The following is a 24,398-nucleotide window of genomic DNA, read 5'->3' on the forward strand; positions in this document are numbered from 1 at the left end:
CTTCCTCGGCGCTGTGTGCGGCTGGGCCGGGCGGGCTCGCTTCCCGCCGCCCGTTCGTGTGCCCGGGCCGGCGCTGCGCCCTCCGCCCGCCGGGGGGCGCCAGCGCGGGGCGCGGCCCGGAAGGGGCGGCGCTCCCGCCGCGCTCTCGCCGTGCGGGCGGGGAATGGCCGCCGCCGTGTAGCGGGAGCGCCGCCGCCATGGGCCGCGAGTCCAGGTGAGGGAGCGGCGCCACTGCCTCGCCCGCCCGGGGGTCGCGGCTCGCTCGGGGGTTGTGGCGCGGTGAGGCGGCCGTGAGGGGGACAAAGAGTGGCGCGGGCTTTCCCCGCCGGCGGGCGCGCTGAGGCCGCCACGGCAGGGCCCGGGCCTGGCGCTCGGGGCTCCGGGCCGGGGCCGAGGGTCCCAACGCTAGGTGAGTTCCCGGGGCTCACCGGCACCGACCCCGCGGCTCCCGGAGCACCTCTGGCCTTCACGGGTTTGTTCCAAAATGTCATAATTACCCACGCAGAGGGGTTAGCTTGGTTTAGATGTTTTTGTTCGTGTCTTTTGTATTTATGGACCACGTATCTTTTGCCCTCTCCCAGTGATGCAAAGACCTGTTAGGGTTGTAACCCGATCGGGAGTAATGTGCCCTTGTGCTGCGTGTGTCTCGGGCCAAACCTGTGCTCCAGATGATACGGAGCTGCTCACACCTATCGGGCTTTAAACCGATTCCACAGTTTGCTGGTGCTGTCGGGCATATGCCTCTGTCTCGTGGTTTAATCAGATTTTTACACTAAAGCTGACACAACAGTCCCCACATGCAGTTGTACTACACTCTTAACAGCTCCCAGGTCCATAACGGAGATTTGCACCGAGACAGATGACTTTAAAATTTTAACAACCACCTTGGGCTCAAATTAGTGATCTAGTGCAGAGCTGGGCACTCCCACAAATCTATCTAAATCAGTTCCAGATGAGCTGGGGCAGCAGTGGGTGGTACAGGGCACTGTTGGAGCCTTCTGAATTGAAAACCAAGCTCTGGCACTCCAGCCAGCAGGACTCAGTTGCTTGTCACAGTATAGCTCCTCTGCTGAAAATGACAGAGTTCTTCTGTTTGGGCTAAAAATAATGTTAAAAGTGGGCTTAAACTTGTATTAATATTCTGTTTAACATACAAAATGTTTTAAAAGTGAAGAAATGGTAAGAGGGTGAGAGTGAATGGTGGGTGGAGATGGGTGGGGGCTGCATGTGCTGGGGTTGGTGTGAGGAAATGTTCCTCACACTGGGGCTTCTGCAACCTGAAATCATCTTTTTGGCTTTATTGCACACTATAGAGGAAAAAAAATTAAAAACAAAAGTAGTTCCCTAAAACTAAAAGATTAGAAAGAGAGGAAGTATAGAGCAGATTCCATGGCATTTTGTGATGGAGATAGAAAAGAAAATAAAAATCTCAGTGCTGATGGATGTTCTTTGCAGTCAGTTATCCTGCTGATAGGCAGGATGTGGATATATGCTAACTCCAAGTGCATGTGCTGCCTAAATATACCACATAACATAGAGTAGATATAAATATACCACTATTTTTAGAGCTGAAGTATTTTAATACTACCATGCAAATGAAACAAGGAGTGGGGGGCTTAAAGTCTTGCCTTCTCTGCTTCTTCCTTCTTCTCAAGCATGACTGCTGGGCTTGTCAGGAGAAAGGGTCTGTGGGTCCTGAGCCACAGGAGAGTGACCAAGGGAATTATTCTGGCATGGTGTCCGAAAATCTGGGATTGGAGGAAGAGGAAATGGTCACAGTCAAGGTCCCTCTGTGACTTCTACATTCAGTTGAAGAGTTTCCTAGAAAATTCCTAGCCCTGCTCTGCCCCACAGTGTGGTTGGGATAGGAGCATTAATGAGGGGAGGAAAGGAGACACCTATCTCCCTCGTACCCCCCAAGCCTTGCTGACTTCTGACATGTTTGATATTACAGAATTTCTGTTGATGTCAGCATGGTAAAGGCATTGACCACAGCTGTGTCACTTCCTCAGGGGTTAATGTTTCTTTAATTCCAGTCTGACAGCTTTTCCATTGAGCAGAGGTATAGTTCACCTACCTTAGATGGGTAAACATTTATTGTATAAAAAGCAACAAAGAGCAGTTTTGTTTGCTTGGCAGACTTTGAGATAGCTTCAAAGAGCCTTCAGCTTTTCCTATATATTAAATGGAAATCAGTGGATTTCTGAAAAGGAAGTTGTTCTTGATGTTCTGGTGTTCTCATGATGTGCTTATAATAGTACTCTAAAACTAAAAGAAAATCATGAGCAAATAATCCTTCTAATTTCGGCATCATTAAGAGTGTATATGTATATTATACATATAGTATGTATATTAATCACTTTGGCAAGATGATTGCAGAAGTTTAGACATTTAAAAAGTCCAAGAATTTCAGATAATTATTTTTGCTTGCTTGAGCACCTGACAAACACGGTTTAACTGTACATGGTTCTGGAGCTCACACTCTGACCGTGCCACGCAGGCATTATCGGAAGCGCTCTGCGTCGCGGGGACGCTCCGGGAGCCGCTCCAGGAGCCGTTCCCCGTCGGACAAGAGGAAACGCGAGGACAGGCGCTCCAGGAGCCGCGAGCGGGATCGCAGGCGGGAGAGGTCGCGCAGCAGGGACAAGAGAAGGTCTCGCTCGCGGGACAGAAAGCGTCAAAGGTACGACGTCAGCTCCAGTCAAAGTATCAAAAAGCGCCTGTCCGCTGAATATTGATGTTCTCCCGCTCCAGTTAGTTCCTTTGCTGATGTCTGTGGTGGATTTCACTATGCTTAAGGCTTTTTGCTTATTAAATGCTTTCTGGCTTGCTGGTGCTGGAGTTTGTAAGTTCTTAGTGGTCTTGATGATTGGTGGGTTCCTTTTACAACCCGCTCCTCAACAGAAGACTAAAGTTATGCTATGAGCATGTCCCAAGTAAAGACAATTTTGTTGCATGTCAGACGTTCAAGGAGTAGAGAAAGGGAACGGAGCCGAGAGAGACGACGATCCCGGAGCCGAGAGAGGAGGCGCTCAAGGAGCAGGAGTAGAGGGAGACGGTCACGATCCTCCAGTCCAAGCAAGAACAGGAAAACAGAAAACAGGTATTCTAGTGTTCTTAGCTTCAGAAACGTGTAAAAGCTTACTGCAGGTCATTGTCTTTTAAATATATCTTGATAAGGTTTTCAGATATAATTGAAAACAGCATATAGTCAGGCTCTGCTATAAAACGAGTAGGAAGTCTGTAAGTGATAACAACAGTCTGTATACAGCATGAGTAGTGATGGCACTCTAGAAATCATGACAACCTGGAATCAGAAAAGCTTTGGGAATAAGTGTATGTTTTGTATCAGAATAGTTCAAAGAAAAAAACTTAATGATATTTAATTAGCTAAAGGGAATTTTATATTTATTGTCATAAGCTAGCACAAATTAGGTTTAGATGCTTTCTTTTAAATTGGAAGCAAGTGAGTATAATAAAACCTGTTATAAATGGTTTTTATATTCAGTGCAAGTCTGCCTGTTATGTTTGCATTACATGAGTAGCTTTTCCCAGGGAGAAGAACTTTTGTCTGTCAGCCAGGACAGTGTGTTTAGGGGGATGTTCACACTTCCATGGCATCACTTTACCTTTCTCCAGAAATTCCACAAACAGGAAATTTGTTCTATTTTCTAAATGCTGACTTCAAAGGAGGTGTGAAATAAAGTGCAGAACAACTGGACAATTGTAAGAGAACAGAACAACAATTATAAGAGCTCTGAAAATGATGTCTGCAAAGAAGTGAGAAAAGCACATTAATTGCTGGATTGGGTTAGGGTCTACATTACTGATAGTTAGAGGAAGTAATTCCATGACATGGAAAGAGTGTCTGGGAAGCAGTGTGTTTTGTGAGGTGTTTGAAAACATAACAGGGTGATTATAGAACAAAAAAACCAAAACAGACGTTTCTGTCCATCATATATGTATCCTCCCCCTGAGAAAAGCTGTAATGTTCTAAGAAACCTTTGATCTTACCTTTCAGATCAAGATCTAAAGAAAAGACAGAAGGTGTGGAAATCTCCAAAGAAAAGAAAAAAGACAAAGATGACAAAGAGGAAGAGAAAGATAAAGATGCTACCACAAATGCTGTGGCCACTGAGGTAGAGACTTCTAACACTTGTAAATTTAAAAGATAATGAATATAAAACCAGGAAGTTTGTGGATGTCCACTCTTCTGCAGCTTGCTCACTCAATGGTTACATTTGTTTCAAGAAGCATAGGCTAAAGCCAGTGGCCATTAATTTTCACTTTTTGGTTGATTTTTTTCATAGAATTTTGATCAGAACAAACTAGAAGAAGAAATGAGAAAACGAAAAGAAAGAGTGGAGAAATGGAGGGAAGAACAACGCAAGAAAGCAATGGAAAACATAGGAGAGCTAAAAAAAGAAATTGAAGAGATGAAACAGGGAAAAAAATGGAGTTTAGAAGATGATGATGGTATTTAACCTCTTTATATATAACAGAATACTTCTGTTCCTAGTAATATTTTTATTACAATATCTTTAAAGCATCTAATTACTCTTCAGTATGTAAGCCGTAAAATAAATAGCCTAAATCTGGTCATGGTGTCAGATGGTTTAAGATACATTTTTGATAAACCAACTGGAGAGATTTGTATGAGGAAATATTATATAGTAATATAATGGGCTGTAATTATTTGGGTGGACAATAATCTGACACATGTAAGGACTTCTGTCTTTCCCTGTCTTTTATCCCCATCTTTTTCACTCTTATTAGATGATGAAGAGGAAACTGCAGAAGGAGAAAAGGAAGGCAATGAGGTTGAAGATGAGGAGTTAGATCCTTTAGATGCATATATGGAAGAAGTAAAAGAAGAGGTCAAGAAGTTCAATATGAGAAGTGTAAAAGGTGGAGGTGGGAGTGAAAAGGTAAAATCACTTGTTAAATATTTCTTGCTTTTAAAAGACTGAGGTAACTTTGTGTTTTAATAGCAAAATGACTTGGGAAAAATGGAGGAAAGTTCAAAAAAGCAACAGGTTACATGCACTTAATGCATGTTTGCTTTAAGTATCGTTTCCTGGTGTTTTTATGTAATTGTTTATCAAGTATTATTTTGATAAAATTTCACTAAGGGAAGTAGGAAATAAATTGCTCAGCATAATGTATCCAGAAGTAGATATTCTGTATGTTTTTTACAGAATGGGTTTTGTTTTATACAATAGTGCATTCATTTTTTTTTAACATTTTTATAGAAAACTGGACCAACTGTTACCAAGGTGGTAACTGTGGTGACAACCAAAAAGGCAGCTGCTGAGTCAGAAAAGAAGAAAGGGGAACTCATGGAGAATGACCAAGATGCAATGGAGGTAATGGAAATGTTTTGTATTTCTCTTGTGAACAGGCAAAGGGCCTATTCTTGCTTCCTGTGGTTGTGTGTGGTGTTTGGCCTGAAGAGCTGTGAAGGGTGTGGGTGTTTTGCTGCTCAGGAGGCTGGGGAGGGTCAGCCTTGCCTGAGTCACAGACTCAGTACCCTGCAGGCCCTGGGCTCAGACACTTCAGGCCGTGCAGTTCCAGTGTTAGTGGTGCTCCTTCAAAGCTGACCTGGGGACATCTGTCAGAGCTGTGACTGCAGTGTGACATCAGTCTGCTGACTGGCTGCTTTCTCCTAATTTCCTCTTACTGTTCCTTTTGTGTGGCAGTAATTATTTCTGAATGACAGGGCTGGTAGTTGGCATTGGTAAAGCCGTGAAAGTGACACAGAACTTGGTGAGAGTTAAGGTTTGGGAGAAACATGAAAGCATTAGAGGAAAGAAAAATTGAGACTTATATAAGTTAAGAGCAGGTCTTCAGTTTCATGTCTAATACAGTAAGAAATACCTGTTGCTTCTGAATAGTTTTGCTATAAACAAAAAAGCCAAACACCTTAATAATTCATTAATCCTAATGTACACAAAAATTGTGATCTCTGCAGTATTCCTCAGAAGAGGAGGAAGTTGACCTTCAAACTGCCCTGACTGGCTATCAGACCAAGCAGAGAAAGCTGCTAGAACCAGTGGATCATGGAAAGATAGAATATGAACCTTTCAGGAAAAACTTCTATGTTGAAGTACCAGAACTAGCTAAAATGACTCAAGAAGGTAAAGACAAATACAACCAGAACACCTTGGGTACTATTGAAGAAAAGAATGGTGGATTTCAGTGTGCTAAGGAACAGCAAATGCTTTGCAATGTAAAAAGCATTTGGAGCAACTTACCATAGTAAAACGTTAAATCAGGTGCATCCCTGTTGTTGATAACTTACTATAAGTATATATGGGACTTTGATTGGAAAATTAACCTGAGTCCTTTCAACCTAACTCCTGTGTTTATGTGTAACAAGCAAAAAGCTGTTTTTCTCATAGTGATAAAATTAGTATTTTATGTTAAGGGACAAAGCAAGTATTTTTTGATCAGGGTAGTAGAGAAGTGTCAAGTTTGGCTCTACTCTATTTCAGAGGTCAATGTGTACAGGCTGGAGCTGGAAGGAATTACAGTCAAGGGAAAAGGCTGTCCCAAACCAATAAAAACCTGGGTACAATGTGGTATTTCCATGAAGATTCTCACTGCCCTCAAAAAGTAAGCAAGCACTTTATGAACTGTATCATCCTTGATTTTGCTCGCTGCTCTCATGTCCTATGTCCATGAGAAGGACCTTTTACTTTGCTGCATAATGAATGCCACATGTCCATGTCTGTAAATGCTACATATATAGTCATCAGAGTGTTTATCACTCTGTGTTGAATTATTGTTATTAACTATTCTCTGCCATTTGTATCATGCTTTTGCTGCTCATTTTGATCTGCATTTTTTGAAGGGCACTGATATGTATATATAAATATGGATATGTAAAAAAAAATTTAGCACAACTTCATGAGTCACATCTATCAAGTTCTATTTTGTTCTTAAAATATTTTTTTTTGCCTTAAGGCATGGCTATGAAAAGCCCACTCCGATTCAAACCCAGGCTATCCCAGCAATTATGAACGGACGGGATTTGATCGGCATTGCTAAAACAGGAAGTGGAAAAACTATTGCATTTCTGTTGCCCATGTTCAGACACATTATGGATCAGAGAGCATTAGAAGAAGGAGAAGGTCCCATAGGTAAAAAGATTTTATTTTCAAAGTTACTATTTAAATAAATGTAATATCAAGTATATGCTTGAGATGGGATTTCAGTTCTTTATGTGGTTATAGGGAGAAGTCCTTACTAATGTCCCTTGATAAGTGGTTTCTTTTTTAGTTAAAGATCACCGTGCTCTTTAATGTTGTTTTGTGATTACTGTGCTATCTCATGTTGTTTCAGTAGCACTCCCATGTCCACATATCTGGGAGACCTTCCTCCCTTGATTTTCATACTTGGACCAGATTTCCACTCCTTCCTCATAACGTTTCAATTATCTTTTCCTTGAAATTACATTCTTAAAAATGGGGAGTAAATTCCTGTAAACATCATTACAAAATATTAATTTCTCTTGTGGAAATTACAACATCTTTTATATTGCAATGTATGATGAAAATGTTTTGCTTTTCAGCTGTCATTATGACACCTACACGTGAGTTGGCTTTGCAGATTACCAAGGAGTGCAAGAAATTCTCCAAGACACTTGGGCTTCGAGTTGTCTGTGTTTATGGAGGAACAGGAATCAGTGAACAGGTATGCAAAACACATGCCTGGCTTGTCAAAGAGTGCTAGGGCTTCATTAGTCAGTGTTTGTTTTGTAGCAATGTTAGTTGTTTTTTCTTTTCCATTAATCCAGTACATTTGCAGTCTTCATTATGGCTTTTCTCTGCGGGAATGGTAGTAATGCAAAAAGCTTTGCATATAACTTAACCTTAAACAGGAATGAACCTGGAAAGTCTCAGATACGATCCTTAAAAATTTCAGGCTGTTTCTCTTTATGTATGTACTGAGCATTAAATTAAAATTGAATTATTAGTGGGATATAATAGTTTGAAAGTTACTAGGAAGCTGTATTTTTCTGAGAGTTCCCCTTATGATAACGAAAGCCAGAAAATGATAACTTTGGTTTATTGCATTATCAAATATTGCATCTTGAAGTAACTTAGAGATTAATTTCAAGGTTTTCCACACCTCCACCCCACCCATTTGTGGAAACACCAGGAGTTACCATCTGTGGTGGAACGTGGTGTGTCTACTATCAGTTGTTCCTGATGTAACACTGACCTTTCTTACAGGCTCTTAAGCGTATTGAAGTCATATCCTCATTAAAACTGCTTCAGGTGGTGGTAACTCAGACTGTCTGGGGTTACTCTTTTTGGAAGCAAATGTCTCCAAAGACTTGAAGAAATTAGTAACTAAAATATTTACATAGTTCATGTTAGTAGAACAGCTGTATTACAGTGTAGGTGGTTTTCTTTTTTGCAAGGTGATATATGTTTTAAAAAATCTGAAAGAAATCACAAAGCAAAAACTAATAGATTGTTTACTATGTTTTGAAATCAGATAGCTGAACTCAAAAGAGGTGCTGAAATTATTGTTTGCACACCTGGACGTATGATTGACATGTTAGCAGCTAACAATGGTGAGTAGAAAACCTCTTCCTTTGGAGATTTTTTTACATTTGTTGTGTAATTCTAACAAATTCAAAAGATCATGTATTTTGATAAATGGTCTTATGGAATTTTCTTATATCTCTTCAGGCTGCACTATATAGCTATTGAGAATATATAGCACTAATAATAGGTTTAAGCATATATTGATTTGACTTCTTTGGGGAGGACAGGAAATACTACATTCTTGAAGAGTTTTTGAGAATGTTTATCACTGCTAAACTTGAAATGTGCTGGTCCAAATTTTTGAAGTTGGAGTCATTTAGATAAAGGTTATGTAACAGTTGCTTGTTTTGTCTGCCCATAGAGCCATTTTCTGTGCTAGAGTAGCTCAGCAGTTCCCTGCTTTACAAGAGCATCTGACTCTGCCTTTATCTGTTGGCTTTAAAAAACAGACAAAGAAGCCCTCCCTAAATACCTGCTCAGAAGTAAAAGAACTGACCTTATATCAGATATTCAGATTGATTAAACTGAGCCACTGCAGCTTTAAGAGGTTTTGTCCTAGTGTAACCATTGCATGCTTATTAGATAAAGTTTTATTATTAAATTATTCCACATCAAAACCTCTACTAAACTGTTGACATTATTTAACTTCTGTGAAAAAAGTACCTTCAAGACATATAGAACTGGGCTTCCAAGACTTAAATCGTCAAAGGTAGGTACATTAATGCTGTTCCCAAGTAATTTTACAAAGTTATTATTTGGGGATGAAAGTGTTAAGATGTTAAATAGATATGTAGATATAAGGAATACTTGCTTTGTTCCTTAATATTGAATTCCATATCTTAAAAAATGCAGCGCGTAATGTCTTAAATAATTTGAGGATTCAGCTACAATTTGCTGAAGCTGAGAGGACCAAATTCTTCTGTAGTTTGATAGGCACAAGTCTGAGTGATAGTTGTAGAAAATGTGACAAATCTTTTCCAGAGAGCATTTGGCAGTGTCACTCCACAGTTGTGTGGAACTGAACGTGTTTATATTGTTTGAGAGTATGATTCTAAAATCCTTGAGTTAAATCCTTCTCATGAAGGAGAATCTCTTCACTGTTTGGGAAGGGTGCTAGTTATCCTGTCCATGATAATTTCAAAATGTTCACAGAAACACAACTTATTTATTTTTTTTCAACCTGTCCCAGAGTTTGGGGTGGCTCTTGATTTTAAATTCAGTAGTGTTACTGGGTAGGTTTTAATCTTTATGTAATAGTTATTTTTAAAAGACTGCTTACTCTGTTTTATGCCTATTATTAGCAGTGATCTAGAACTAGTATGGTTATCCTCATATAGTTATTCTTAATTCCAAGGAAGCATTACAGATTGTGTATAAAGGAATTTTCTGAGGCTGCAGCAGTTAGCACTGGGCTTTGCCTTCCACACATGCGCTGTAATCTCTAATATGTTCTTTTCTAGGTGCCGCTGTCAGATACTGGCTGATGTGGCTCCTTGCTTCAGCTCAGTCTTAGTTTTATGATGTGTTTTGGCGAGGGCAGTTTTCTGAATTTTACAGGTTCTTCTGGCCCTATGATGGTATGCAAGAGAAGAATTTGACAAACTAAAAGGGCCTTGTGCATACTTACACATTTCCCAGAATGTATGTGTGATTAAAGTGTGAACATTAAAATTCACATTTAGTGAATTTTTTAAAAAATTAATTAATGTCTTTGTTTGAAGATAGTGAGACTATATAACATTTTAAAAAAATATTCCTAAGGGAAACCATATTTCCATTTGATTTTGTTTCCCATGTGTTTTTTCCTCTCCTTTCACAGGTCGGGTGACAAACCTCCGTAGAGTCACGTACGTTGTACTTGATGAAGCTGACAGAATGTTTGACATGGGGTTTGAGCCTCAGGTAATTCATGACATGAGAGACGGTGCTAAAATATACTGGTTTTCACATCAAGGGTTTTACAATGCTACATTATTACTGCTCCGCCAGTGGGTCTTCAAAAGGATGTGCTGCATATGGACAGCAGTTTCAGCTGACTCTAATGTTTTTATTGCTCTCATATCTATTATCACATTATTATAACATCATATTATCCTCATACCTAGTGGAAGGTATCCCTGCCCATGGCAAGGGGCTGGAACTGGAAGATCTTTAGAGTCCCTTCCAATCCAAATCATTCTGTGATTCTATGTTTTGCTTTCAATAAATTCCTATATAGCTTGGATTTTTCTCTAATGCACAGAGTATTTTACACAGTCATTTTGAATACTTGTGGCCATCTTGTATCCCTGTGTAATTCCTTGATACAGGTATTGTGTTAGTACTTGTAGTCTGTTTATAAAGTCTTTGATGTCTCTTGGCAAGAAATAAGAACAAAATGTTGGAAATGCTGCTGACTTGTTGAGAGCTTTGGACATCTCGGGTTCTTCCAGTTGTCATGGGCTGTACTGTTCTCCAAAACTAGGAAAATTCCTTTTATTTGTCTCTTGAACTGTAGGGTTTCTGCTGCATTTCCTAGGATTTTTGCTGAGCTGCTGCCAGATTGCATATTGCCATGCAACTTCCTTCTGAATCCAGCAAGTTTTGCCATCTTCCAATGCCAGCAGCTTGGTGCCTACAAGAAATCTGTAAATAACGTTTTGTAGTGTGGGAGGTGCAGTTACCACCTGACTTTAAAGACGACAGCTTTGTATGTGTGTGAAATCGAGTTCCAGGAGTTGGATGTTAACAGGGAATGTTCTCTCACCACAGGTCATGCGCATTGTAGACAACGTCAGGCCTGACCGTCAGACTGTCATGTTCTCTGCTACTTTCCCCAGAGCTATGGAGGCCCTGGCTCGCAGGATCCTCAGTAAACCTATCGAGGTGCAGGTTGGAGGCAGAAGTGTTGTCTGTTCTGATGTGGAGCAACACGTGGTGAGTATCATACATCTGCCTTGCTTATCTTCTCATTTGCTTGCAAAGGATTGTTCCCAGCAATGTTGAATATAAATCAATATACCCACAGAGCTTTTATTTTCAGAAATTTAGTGGCCTTATTAAAAATGAACTTAGAATAAATTAATGCCCTAATCTGTAAATGCAGTGTGATTTTTTTTTTTCTTGAAGTTGGTTTGTAGCACTAAGCTGAACAGCTGTTATACCACTAGGTGTGGGAACAGCTGAAAAACTCATCTCCTGTTCCTGATTTTTACTTTTATGCAATCTGGATTTGTATAATGACTCAAGATACAAATGATACTCTTTTGTATGTCTTTTTCCAGATTGTCATAGAAGAGGAGAACAAATTTCTGAAGTTACTGGAGCTACTGGGACATTATCAGGAGAAAGGATCTGTTATCATATTTGTAGATAAGCAAGAACACGCTGATGGGTTATTGAAAGATTTAATGAGGGCCTCTTATCCGTGCTTGTCTCTCCATGGAGGTAATCTGCAAATTTAAGGACTTACATTAACTACTCCCAGCTAGGATGTTGGTATCCAGTAGTTAAAAATCACTTAGTTCCTGTATAGTACCAATTTTATTACTTCTTCATAAGCAGGTTTTGCTTTGCAATTGGGGAGGATAATTGTCTCTTAATTTGAAATAGACTGATATTGTGTAGAATAGAATGAAATAGAATGATATTGTGAAATAGAATGATACTGTGTAATTACTCTTCATTGTTCTCTGTGAGATGTCATCAGATGCCAAATCTTGTGTCTGTGCAAGAGGACTGTTACTTAAGAGTTAACACCTCTCAGGGAATATTGCTAACTACTTGTTACTGTAGAGTAGTGAGTGCCATTGGGGAGTATCACATGATATTTTTATTTGAGATTCCACAGTAAAGCAGTTGTCACTTTACTTTTCTTCTATCAAGTAGTAATAGAATGGAAGTAGCAAGAGGAGAAAAATCTCTTTACAATGCTATCCATCCCAGTGTATCTTTAAACTTAAAGTATTTTTTTAGAGCATTTTTTATAAAACCAGTAAGTACAAAATCACTGTTCAGCAGGAATGCAGCAATGGAAGAGGGAAAACTATTCTTGTTCTTCTGAGATTTCTGTTGCCTTTGGAGAACAGACAAAGCCTCCAGATGAGGTCTCAGCTGAAGTGCAAAATAGAAAATAATATTAAAAAAACATCTTGAGGATCTTGGTATGGGGAAAACATCTTATGGTAGTTGAAAAATTAGAAGTTATTCTAAATAATAGAGGTTATTTTGGCTAATGTATTTTGCCTTCACAAGTGTGAAAGTATTGGAAGTTGTATTTGCTTGTGGTTTTGGTTGTTTGAAGTTCGAGGGTATTTTGACCTGTGTACATATTCTCGTGACTTAAAGCAGAGCTTTATAATTAACTGCTTTGTCTTGCAGGTATTGATCAGTATGACAGGGACAGCATCATTAATGACTTCAAGAATGGAACCTGCAAACTTCTGGTGGCCACGTCTGTAGCAGCGAGGGGCTTGGATGTGAAGCAGCTGATGCTGGTGGTCAATTACAGCTGTCCCAACCACTATGAGGACTATGTGCACCGAGCAGGCCGCACTGGGCGGGCTGGCAATAAAGTATGTACACTCAGTTGCCAGGTTTGGTTAGTACTGGCATTTTTCCCTTCTCTGTTGTTTGATGAAGTTGTTCCAAGGGATAGCTACAGAAGGAGTAGTTTGTATTGTTGGTGGGAAGAGTGTTTTTAGTATGTTCTGAACTTCAGCAATCTAAAAGTTTGGAAGTTACGTGTTCTTCTGATGTCTGAGTGTTCTTTTAAATCCCATTTGTGGCTGAAAGTTTGGGTGTTTTTCACTGTTGGAAATGTGCCCTACTAAACTGATAAGATTTTAATTTTTCAAACTTTTAACCATGACAACACTGGTTGGAAGGAGAGCTTTCAGTGTTTACTATCTTTGGATGACTACCTCTGTATCACCTTCCTGGGAAATCACATTATTCATTCTACACTTCCACTAAAAAAGTTATTGCATGACTGTCACAATTACTGTCATTGACTAGAAGTCAGCATCTGTGAAAGGGTGCTTCAGTAAATTTAGAGATAGTGTCTTTAGAGCTTTTTCCTAATTGTCTCTTAAATGAATTTTGACCAGGGGTATGCATATACATTCATTACTGAGGATCAGGCACGTTATGCTGGTGATATCATTAAGGCTTTGGAATTGTCTGGGAATCCAATTCCTCCTGATCTGGAGAAGCTCTGGGCTGACTTCAAAGACCAACAGAAGGCTGTAAGTAATTCTTCTGTAGGGGGCTTGGTCCAGGTTTAATGCCTGTAAATGCATGTGTCCAGTTGTCCAGTGTGCATACATGGGTCACTTCTCTGGGAACACGTGTGTGCTTCGTGTGTCAGTGACCTCTAGACTGGGCTCTTGAATGTCACTTAAAGAACTGTTCTTGAGAATTTAAACATTGTCATCGGGTTTGTAATAGATACCTATGGTATAAGAGGCACTTTGGCTTTTAACAAAATTCACATACAAGGTAATGAAGCCCTTTCACAGAATTTGTATGATTATTTCTAGAACTCTCACCATCAGAGGATCTCGCTCATGCTGAGAAGAGTGACTTTGGAGTTTTTCTGATATTAAAAAATGGAGGGTTTTTTTTACTGCATTTGAAAAGCATTTAAAATGTGTACTTACAGAAAATCCCAATAGGGTACTGTCTCTGCTGAACTAACATAGGTTTTTTTTATTACATTTCATTGTGAAATGAAGCTTTTAAAACTGAAGCATTTTATGAATGTGCTAGGAATTGCTTTTTAAAGAACTTCAAAATTGTTTGTCTAATCTTAAAGTTATTTTATGACTATGAGAACTAGGATTTGAAACTCATAAGTATGATAATACATGTTTTTGTTTTCAGGAGGGAAAGTTGATTAAAAAAAGCAGTGGATTCTCTGGCAAAGGTTTTAAATTTGATGAAACAGAACAAGCTTTGGCTAACGAAAGAAAGAAGCTACAAAAAGCAGCTCTTGGCTTGCAAGATTCAGATGATGAAGATACAGCTGTTGATGTAAGCACTTGGGAATAGGATTTAAGTTGCTTATGGATTTTCTCAATACATTTGATTTTCTTCCCCAGTAGGTTGCAAAATACATTGCAGAGTGCATGGATTTCTATTACTCTGTGACCTCTTTTACTGACTGCATGTATTCTTCAAATATAGAAATACAGCTGTGAAGATCAGGATCTAGGAAGATTTTCAGTGTCTCTTTTTGACTTGTATTTTACACTTAGCATGTGTAGTTATGTGTAGTAAATGTCACATAAATTATTTGGGATATTAATCTTGCGTAAATGAAATAGAACAATGGTCCTCAGTTGCAAACATATTTTTATTTGAAGTGTTTTAAAGACATTCATGGTAGCATTTTCTATTTTAAATCTTACTAAATACCTTTCTTAATGTTGGATAGATTCCTTTTTGTGACCTTGCAAGTAAACACTGTTTATACTTTTTCCTGATTAGATCATCCTTTTGTTCAACTGTAGTTTTGGGCAGGCTTCTACCATATATACAAGATTAATTTATTTAAGAACATGTAAACTAAATGCCCCTTAGTGTTTCTTTATGACAACAAGATTATATAGTGGTAAATGCAGTGATCAATTAATCGTTATTTTCTTTAGATTGATGAACAAATTGAAAGCATGTTCAATTCAAAGAAAAGAGTAAAAGACATGGCAGCACCAGGAACATCAAATGCTCCTACACCATCAGCTGGGAATGCAGAAAAATTGGAAATTGCTAAAAGATTGGCTTTGAGAATCAATGCCCAGAAGAATCTTGGAGCAGAGGCACAAGTCATGGTTCCCTTCCACTTTAAGGTCAGGCTCTTTACAGACCAATTTTACTCTTTTTTAATAAAGGTTGTTCAGTTCTTTGTTCTGTGGTTGCCATTTGATTTAGTATTTCTGCACACTAGTAACACACTGCATTGTTTATCTCATTTAAGCTGGGCTGACTCGCTTATATAGGATTTATAAGTGAGCTGATATGTTTATAAGACTTATTATAGAACCATAAATGCTTTGTCTGTCCCGGCAAAGAGTTAATTCATTACTCATAACATTACACAATTAGTTTTGTCAGCTTTGGCAGAGTTGCAGAACATCTTTCTCTGCTGAAGCATGATGTACATGTGATGTACAGTGTGTTTAGGTTGAGCTTAATTGTTCTGGAATATCCAAAGATACTTTAAACTGAAAATACAAAGGACCACTAAGATCTTTTCATTGCAGGTGTGAAGGGAGTTGTTGAGGGGAAGGAAGCAAGGAAGAGCAGAAGTCTGGAGAATGTATTTGTTTTGTAGACAATTACATTACACAGAGAGCTTTAATGAAACCCTTATTGGTTTATATAGGACTTTTTTTGGCTACCTTGTTCTCAGTATGGACCTGTGCTTTTACAGGATGTGATGCAGCAGGCTACAAATGCTATCCTGAGAGGAGGCACAATTCAAGCTCCTACTGTGTCTGCCAAGACCATTGCAGAGCAACTGGCTGAAAAGATCAATGCCAAGCTCAATTATGTACCCATAGAGAAGCAAGAGGAAGAGAAACAGGATGGAGGACAGAATGAATCCTTCAAGAGATATGAAGAGGAATTAGAGATCAATGACTTCCCACAGGTAAGTAACCATTTTGCTATAATCAAGTATAAATGACCATCATTTAACAAAACCTCTCTTCATACTTACACCAGTAAAATACTATGTCTCTATTTCTGATCATACCTAATTGAAATTGCTACCTAACTGGGATTACTTCTCAGGTTATATAAATGCAATGCTTTGGATTTATTCCAGAGACTATCAGAAAAGCAAGTATTTGTTATCTTACAAAAATCTCTTCACCCTCTACCCACTTCTCTAATACCCAATACTGCCATGACTGATACAACTCTTTGCCCTTTTTTTAGTACCCGAGTGTTTCTGCCATTCAGAATATTGCTGCTCTGATCTAACTCATCTGTTATTTTGAGGATTTATATTTCACAGTATCAAGTACACATTCCCTGTATTTATCTTTGAGGTTCTGCCCATGCTGGCAGAACTAGTGGATTGCCATTTTGTGTGGTGCCTTTCTCCTTACTGATCCTCTTATATCCTTTACTTTGCAGACTGCCAGATGGAAAGTTACCTCCAAAGAAGCACTGCAGAGAATCAGTGAATATTCTGAAGCTGCCATTACAATCAGAGGAACTTACTTCCCTCCAGGCAAAGAACCCAAGGAAGGAGAACGAAAGATTTATTTGGCTATAGAAAGTATGTATTCTTTTTATAAATGTTTCTGTTAAAGCTATGAGTCTAGTTTTGTAATTAGACATGGAATTTCTGTAGTCAGTGTTTGGACACTTAAGTTATAGGCTCACTGCAGTTACTTTGCAATTACTGAAAAACACTTGTTTATACACTTATCAAATGATCCATGGGGATCACAGAGAACAATTAGCACAAAGAGGTCTGTGCCAGTGTGAAATGAGGAAGAAAATAGAAATCTGTTTAGACTGTTAAAGGTATAAGAAATTGCATCAACTACTACAACAAAAACTTGGCAAATGTCATGATGGTTGAGTTTTTCTCAAGAAACCTTGAATCCTACTTATTTCTGAACAGTATCGTTTATGACTGGAGTATCTACCTTAAAAGAGAACACAGTCAAGCTTTGGCATTCTGTGCAATAGAGTGTTCTTCACCAAATAGCTGAGAATATTCAGCAAATTTTACTGTGCTGCTGAGAATATTCAGCAAATTTTACTGTGCTTCTGAAAGTAGACAGCAGTTTTTATGCTGTAGGATTCATATACAGAAAGTGTTTTAAGATTATGATACATACTTTTATCCTCAGGTGCCAATGAACTTGCTGTACAGAAAGCAAAGGCAGAAATCACACGACTTATAAAAGAGGAGCTCATCAGATTGGTGAGTGCAGTATCCAGAATGCAGAGGGAAAGTGCCTTAATGTGTGCTTTATGAGATTGACTTCTGCAAATGTTGATGCTCTGGCATAAGGTTTTATTAATATCAGGGACTGGGACCGATAGATCTCAAAAACACTGTATTCCTGAACAGCCCAAAAATCCATGGCACTGGTTAATCAGCCAGAACACGGCTGCTGTCAACCAGCAGATGGAGATAACACATTGACAGAGCTTTTTGGATGAAGACCCCTCAAAGAGTTGGGTCCCAATAAATTTCCTAATTTCAGCACCATCAGGAAGGGGAGCGGATTATTCCCCCTCATTCTAATATTTTATATGTGTTGAGAGATCTGGTTTGCTGTAGCTTTACAACATACCCAGCTAATAATTTAGTGGGGTTTTATTGCAATTCACTTTTCCATCTTCACTTTTAACTGTGATTATCCTCTTCTTTATTTGCAGCAAAATTCTTACCAACCAACCAACAAAGGAAGATACAAAGTTCTATGAGCATTTGGAGTTACCTGTCTACTAGCAGCTGGTGCGTGAAACTTCGTGGCTTCTGTTGTTTTTGCTGTTTACACTGCTTACTGTAAATTAAGAAAATTTTTTATTTCATCTTGTGGACATTTTTTAACAGAAAATTGATATTTGCTGAAGCATCTTAATTCTCTCCACTAAAGTTATCAGTCTTAAAGCAGACCAGCTTTGGTGGAACATGATTTAATTTGAAAGTGCAGTTTATACACTTTTCATCATAAAGAATACGAAATAAACCAACTTTAATTTTTTTGACAGACAGTAAGTATACTGTTAAGTAAAATGAAAGTGTTGGGATTTGTGTTGGAAATTGTTAGAATGTACCTGCTTCATATTGTTGAAATGGTTCACACATCAGTTTATACTGGAAAAATTATAAAACACCAAAATAAAGGCAGGATTTTTCTCCTGATCCATAGCATCTCTCTGGCTGGTTCCACACACATTCATTCCCTGTACAAATGTCCCCCTAAGGTCAGAGAGTCTTGCATTGATCAGAATAGAGAATTTTATCCTTCTCATGTCCCCATTTTTCTTTATCATCCAGGTAATAGATAACTCTTTGGGGTTGTTGTAAAGTGAAATGTTTTGTAGTATGACAATAGTTGTTTTCCTGTTTTTTTCTAAACATCAGAATTTTAGGATTTGATTTTTTTTTCCTCATTTGGTGACATAAGAATGAAAGCCTGTTTTAGTTTAAAAAGGAATTCCCAGGAAAAGAGAACCTCTTTTGTAATGAAATACAACTTTATCACTCTTTTATAGTGTTCTTATATATACATTTAATGTGATTATTCCCCCAGGATTGTCATCTTTATTACTGTTAGGACATGGCTTTAAGTAAAAATGTATAGTGATATTTATGAATGAATACCACAAATACTATCATTGCAGTCAATAAGCTACTGGGACAGGCAAGACTGGTGTTTTTGAGGTCTCATCCCCATAACCAGTAGGATTCATGATGGACTCTACTCCTAAGCATTTAACTTCTGTCTGCTTGTCTGGAGCCAAAGCAGTAGCAATTTGAATTGTCTCATTCTAGCAGCTGCAAGACTTTCAAGATGATAACATTCAAAAGGACTTTCATAGAAAGCTTTTCTTACCTGACACTGAGAAGAAATGTGTCATTTTAAACCAGCTGTGTATATACTGCTTTAACCCTGCTGAAGACAAATCATACAATCTGCATCATGGCTGTATAAATTCACAACTTTTCTTTCCAAACTTCAGGTAATTTAAGTGGCTCTTCATGTTTGCATACAATGTCTGTTACCTTGTCAGTGTACCTTATTTACAGTACAGGGAAGAAGCAAAGGAATGACTGTACCAGTTTAACAGTCTACTTTTAGGATAAGAACACTCCTAATGTAGTACTTGCCAGTGTTAATACATGGAGTAGAGCAGAGAGAAGCAGCACACACAGTAACACTTCTCAAAACTTAAAACAGAAATCCCAAACTAAAGTTCTGTCGTTACATTTAAATACATGTTTTCCTTCCCTTAAGGACTGGGGTTTGATGTCTTTCCTAGAAATTCTTTATTGAATTGTCTAACTTTTGGACAGTGTCTCTTTGCAGAAGTGACACATTTTGTGTATTTAATGAAGAGCACTGCAGAGTTTGGACAGCCTGACACGTCTTGGTTCAAAATGTTCATACATTGATATCTCCTAAAAAAGGCATGATGGAGATGCTTTCATTGGATTTCAGAGATGCAAAAATGTATAATCTTTAACTTCCTGGGGGTTTTAAATGCAATGTCAATATTCTTATGGTTTTTTTTAATTCCAGCAAAAATAAAGGCAATTTCAATGTATATTTTTCAGAAACTGTCTTTCTGAATAGCTTCTCTGTTTTCTGCATTTGCACTGCTTCTGTTTTTTTTTCCTATGACAGTTAACCTCATGCTGTTTAGAGAGGGGTGATGTGAATAGCAGCTTGTACTTTTGTTTTTGTGTTGGAAATGCAATGCCATACAGCCCAGACTCAGTTAAGAAAGTCACAGTGAAGTTGTTTGGATACATTAAAACAGGAGCAAAATGCATAAAAGCTGGGGGAAAAGAAACTCTCAAATTTACAAATACACAGGGAAATAAACAATGGAAACAAGATGAGAATAAAAGTTTGGAGAAGATGGAATTCAATAATGAAAATATCTATGTAGTTCTTCATAAGAATGTCCATGGATCTAGACAAGATCTTTATAAACATCATGATTTGGCTGCTTTCCAGGGAATCTGCCCTGGTCAGATTCATGTTGCCAGTTGTGAGAAGAGCACAGGGATGCTGATTTTTTGTTTTTTTTCCTTTTAAATACACATAAGCACAGCTTGTTCTGTTACCTGCACAGGTGATAATGCTACCAGCTTTCAAGGTTGCCTTTATGCTCTCAGTGAGTGAATAGTGATGTTCTGGGTGGATAAGTGATAAAAGTATTTGGCACTGGATCATGAATTACCTTTTTCTTGCATGTCACATAATGTAGTGGTGTCACTGTGCAGCAGGCTCACACCAGGCATGGGAAGCAGGGTGAGACCCCTGCTCCCAGCCCAGCTCCCTCATTCTCCATGCAAGTAACCCACCAGAGATTCAAACAGCAGTAACCCACCACCCCTGTGTAGAATTAATGCCCAAGTCATGAAAACAGGAGAGACTAAATCCAGTATTTTGTGTGGGGGGAAAAAAATTCACAGCAAGATAAAAAATGTGTGCTATCACAGTTCAGAATGTTATACTCCCTGAACTAAATGGTTCATGGTGACACCTTTTGTTTAAAAGAGGCAGCTCAAGGCCTATTTTGCATGCTGACTTTATGCTATAAACATAAACCTGGACAGTGAGTGTTGATCACAGCCAGCATGTTCTGTAGCTGTTCCCTGTGCTGGCTGCTTGAGATTTACTTGTACAATTAAAGCCCTGCAATTTAGTTAATGTGCATTTGGCTGCTAATTAAATAAAATATTCAGAGGCTAAAGTGCCATCTGTAGGGGTTTTTCTACTCAAGTCTTCCAAGTGGAAGAAAAAAAAAATCTTGTTAAGCAAAGTTTTCCTGAAATTCTGCAATTGTGGCAGCCAAATATAGAACAAAAACCAAAGGCTGGATTTGGGATCTTCCTAAAAAAAGAATGCTGGAATTTCAGGGAGTGAGAGAACACTTTGGTGTTTCAGTCCTTCAGGCATCTTTGCAGTTGTAAGAAAGGGTCAATACTTCAGCCAAAGTAGTGGCAGGGTTACAGACAGGTACCTGTGGCTATGAGGATGGAGCCTGTGGAGCTGGCCTGGATTAGTTTTTATCTTTCTGCCATGGTCATGATACTGTTGATGGTGTGCTGGTGAACACCTCATTTCCAAGGGTCTGGCTTTGCCCCACATTGCTGCAGAGGTGGTTCTCAGGGTGAGCGTCAGTGGCAGGGAGGCACTGAGGGCCCTGTGTGCCGCTGTGGCCTCCTCACGTGATGCTCTGGGAATGCACTTTCCTTTGATTATTTTCCTTGACCCAGATCTCTTCCAAATATGGTCTCAGCTTAAACAAGTTTGTGTTCTTAGAGCCTGGGTGTATGCAGAATAAATTCTGGCTTCCAGCTAACCATGGCTGGCTGTATGGGGGAGTGGAGGCAGAGAGCAACCTAAAAATGCAAAAATAAAAGGGGCACAGCTGGATTCAAATTTGTCTCAAAATGTACATTTTGTACAATGTTTATACAGTGCTAGGCAGGAAGATTTGTTTTGATAGTTTTAGCTACAGTGGAAACAATTGTTTTTAAATAAATGACCATTAGTCTGAGTGATTGCCACCCAAACATTGGTTGTCTGAGACTTTTCATCTGAAACAGATTTAAATATTTTTCTTTAGTCAAACTGAGAGATACAAGATTGTTAAGCTGACCAGCATAAGCAGAGGTAAATTAATTACCATCTCAGATCTAAGTTGTTCTAGTGAGCTAAGAAATTATTAATAACCTACTGCAGAGTGAGCATATGATTAAGTTATTTTATACTTTGGCCATTCTAAGTATGAAGTTCATCATCACAAACATTTCTTAAAATAATAAATACCCCATGGCAACTCTTCTGAAATGAATGGCCAAGCAAGGAAAATGTTACACTCAGAGTTAAGATTAAGGATTTTCATTAAAACCTACATTTCCTCTGCCTGTGCATGTTAGCTAGGAAGTGAATTTGTAGAAATGATCAGCTCTGATAATTCACAGTTAAATAGGAGGTTGTGGCAGCTCCCATACTGAATTCTCCGTTTGCTCAGCATGCTCTGGAGCCCAGGACTAGCGAGAGGCTCCTGTATTGGCGGAAGGAACTTGTGCTTTGAGGCCCTTCCTCTCCTTGAAAATGTGGATCCTTCGGCAAAATCTCCTGAGAGAGGAGGAGAATGGCATTTTGTGGTTTGGATGTGGGAAGGCTCAACATTTCATTGCATCACTTATCTTACAGATAATTAATGCAATCATTGGGTACTGCTAATGAGTCAGTCCTTTAGAGGAAGGAAAGGAGGAAGCACATTCACAACCGGAGGAACACCCGTGCCCCAGGCCCTGGGAGCTGTGACAAAAGAAGACAGTGGCAGAGCAGCTGATCCGTGCTTGGTCCCTGTTGTTATCAGCACAGTTTCACGCGAGGGGACCCGGCCCTGTTGCTACCAGATGACAATTTGAGCTGGCTCAGCTGGTGCGGCTTTGCCTGGAGTTTGGTGCAGGGCACTGACACCAACCTGGCCATCACAGAGCCATGGCCAGTTCCAGGTCAGACAATTAGGTCGTGCTCTGCTCTGCCAGCAACAGCCTCGACAACAGCTGGGTTCCAGCTTCACGGCTCGGGATGGAGCCTTTCACTGCCTCACACTGCACTTCCTCTCCTCTAGGCTCTGGTGGCTTCCGTGTTCTGTTGAGACCACAGTTTCTGCAAAAATCAGGAGGATAAGCCCAGCCTGACTTCATCACCTTCCAGATTAAAATACTGCAAGTAACAGGACACTGAAAAGGTATCAAACTGAACCATTTTTCATTGGCATTCCCAACAGGCGTTTGAACAGCAGAAAGATGAACTTTGTAAATAAATTGAATCATTTGCTAAATTAAGCTAAATAAATGCTGCTTTTCCCTGCTGTTTTCTTATATTGCAAGTGAGGATTCCTGCATGCATTAGGAAGAAATGGCAAGAATACGAATCATCATCTTGGCAGGATGTTTCACAGCAATTTTCGGCCTGAAGAGCTCCAAGTATTGTAGAAATGGAATATCTTAGTGTTGGAGTACAGCAGTCTGCTCCTCAAACAACAGCAGGAGAGGAAAATATTTTTAAAAGCAGAATTAACTATTTGTGAAAGCTGCAGGTTCTTGTTTCCTGGTCTTTTTTGCTTTTATGATCTAAAACCTCATCTGAATAGTACACAATATTTTTCAGGCTCTTTTGTGTGTCAGTCATTTAAAGACCAATGTGGTCATTCAGACCCTGGACTAAGGGTGCTCTTGAAGGGCAGGAATCTATTATAGTCATTAACAAGTGTGCATTAAAAAATATGTTGGTCACAGCCCTCCCCCAAGTGGGCAAAAGGTTGGATGATGAAATGTGCTGGGCACTTAAAATGTTTCTATGGAATCTTTTTGTAAACAGTTGAAGTTGCAATTCTTGCAGCTGCTGTTCCTTTTTGCAGGTATAAAATTGCGTTTATAAGGAAGTGCTACTGCAAGACTGAACTCTTCAAAACACGGATGGACTAAACAAAGCAAAGTATTTAATAAGCAGCAGTCCCACAGATGGTCCATGCCCGGACCCAACCCCGTGTGAGCTACGCTGGAAACGGCGGCTGCTCCCACTGCAGCCAGCAGGGAGACAGAACTCCTGTAAAACATCCTTCTAACAGCCCTGGAGCTGGACTGCTCCGTAATGGGTTGCAGTGTGAGGTGCAGTGGAGCTGATGGAGTCACCGCCCCTGGAGGTGTTTGAGTAAAGACTGGATGTGGCACTCAGTGCCACGGTCTGTTTGACGAGATGGTGTTGGTCACACGTTGGCTCGGTGACCCCAGAGGTGTTTTCCAACCCAAGTGAGCCTGCGTGTGTACTTTTGACACAGAAGATGCCACACTCCTCGATCCAAGCGGCAGTGATGGAAGCACCAGTAACACTTTCCCGCTTCCAGGGATGCGCAGGGCCACGCACGGTGCCTCAGGCACTCGGGACAAGTCTGTGCCCTCGCCAGCCTCACCTCTGCCCGCCCGCTCGCCCCACAAAATGGCGGCGGCCGCGCGGCCCCGACCCTCGGCGGCGGGAGGGGCCTCGCGGGCCCCGCCCCGCGCGCGCCCCCGCAGCGCGATCCCGCTCGGGAGCGCGCCCCGCCCGCCCCGCCACCCGCGCCCGCCGCAGC

The 24,398-nt window shown here is 39.8% G+C and overlaps 1 protein-coding gene across 3 annotated transcripts; it reads left to right on the forward strand.

The window, feature by feature from the left end:
- The first annotated feature begins 142 nt into the window (after window positions 1–142).
- Window positions 143–19,851, forward strand: DDX46 (DEAD-box helicase 46). 3 transcript variants are annotated; one of them, XM_053990970.1, is made up of 24 exons: window positions 143–214; window positions 2,501–2,683; window positions 2,963–3,103; window positions 4,022–4,139; window positions 4,311–4,476; window positions 4,777–4,928; window positions 5,253–5,366; window positions 5,972–6,137; window positions 6,495–6,615; window positions 6,967–7,142; window positions 7,574–7,695; window positions 8,506–8,584; window positions 10,378–10,460; window positions 11,310–11,474; window positions 11,822–11,984; window positions 12,918–13,111; window positions 13,646–13,783; window positions 14,421–14,570; window positions 15,188–15,385; window positions 15,970–16,188; window positions 16,680–16,824; window positions 17,408–17,481; window positions 17,943–18,021; window positions 18,121–19,851. In XM_053990970.1, the coding sequence occupies exons 1-23, from the start codon at window positions 198–200 to the stop codon at window positions 17,988–17,990; spliced, it is 3,132 nt and encodes a 1,043-aa protein (XP_053846945.1). In that variant the 5' UTR covers window positions 143–197; the 3' UTR covers window positions 17,991–18,021; window positions 18,121–19,851. The 3 variants fall into 3 exon arrangements, with proteins under 3 accessions (XP_053846945.1, XP_053846947.1, XP_053846944.1); XM_053990972.1 differs by having other exon boundaries at window positions 19,601–19,851; XM_053990969.1 differs by having other exon boundaries at window positions 17,943–19,851.
- Window positions 19,852–24,398: the final 4,547 nt, after the last annotated feature.

The sequence above is a fragment of the Vidua macroura genome, chromosome 15, assembly GCF_024509145.1.
Source record: "Vidua macroura isolate BioBank_ID:100142 chromosome 15, ASM2450914v1, whole genome shotgun sequence".
NCBI lineage: Eukaryota > Metazoa > Chordata > Aves > Passeriformes > Viduidae > Vidua > Vidua macroura.

Coding starts and splice junctions, on each gene's coding strand:
- DDX46 (XM_053990969.1), top strand. Junction 2,684..2,962: donor CGGGACAGAAAGCGTCAAAG/GTACGACGTCAG, acceptor GTTGCATGTCAG/ACGTTCAAGGAGTAGAGAAA. Junction 11,985..12,917: donor GTGCTTGTCTCTCCATGGAG/GTAATCTGCAAA, acceptor TTTGTCTTGCAG/GTATTGATCAGTATGACAGG.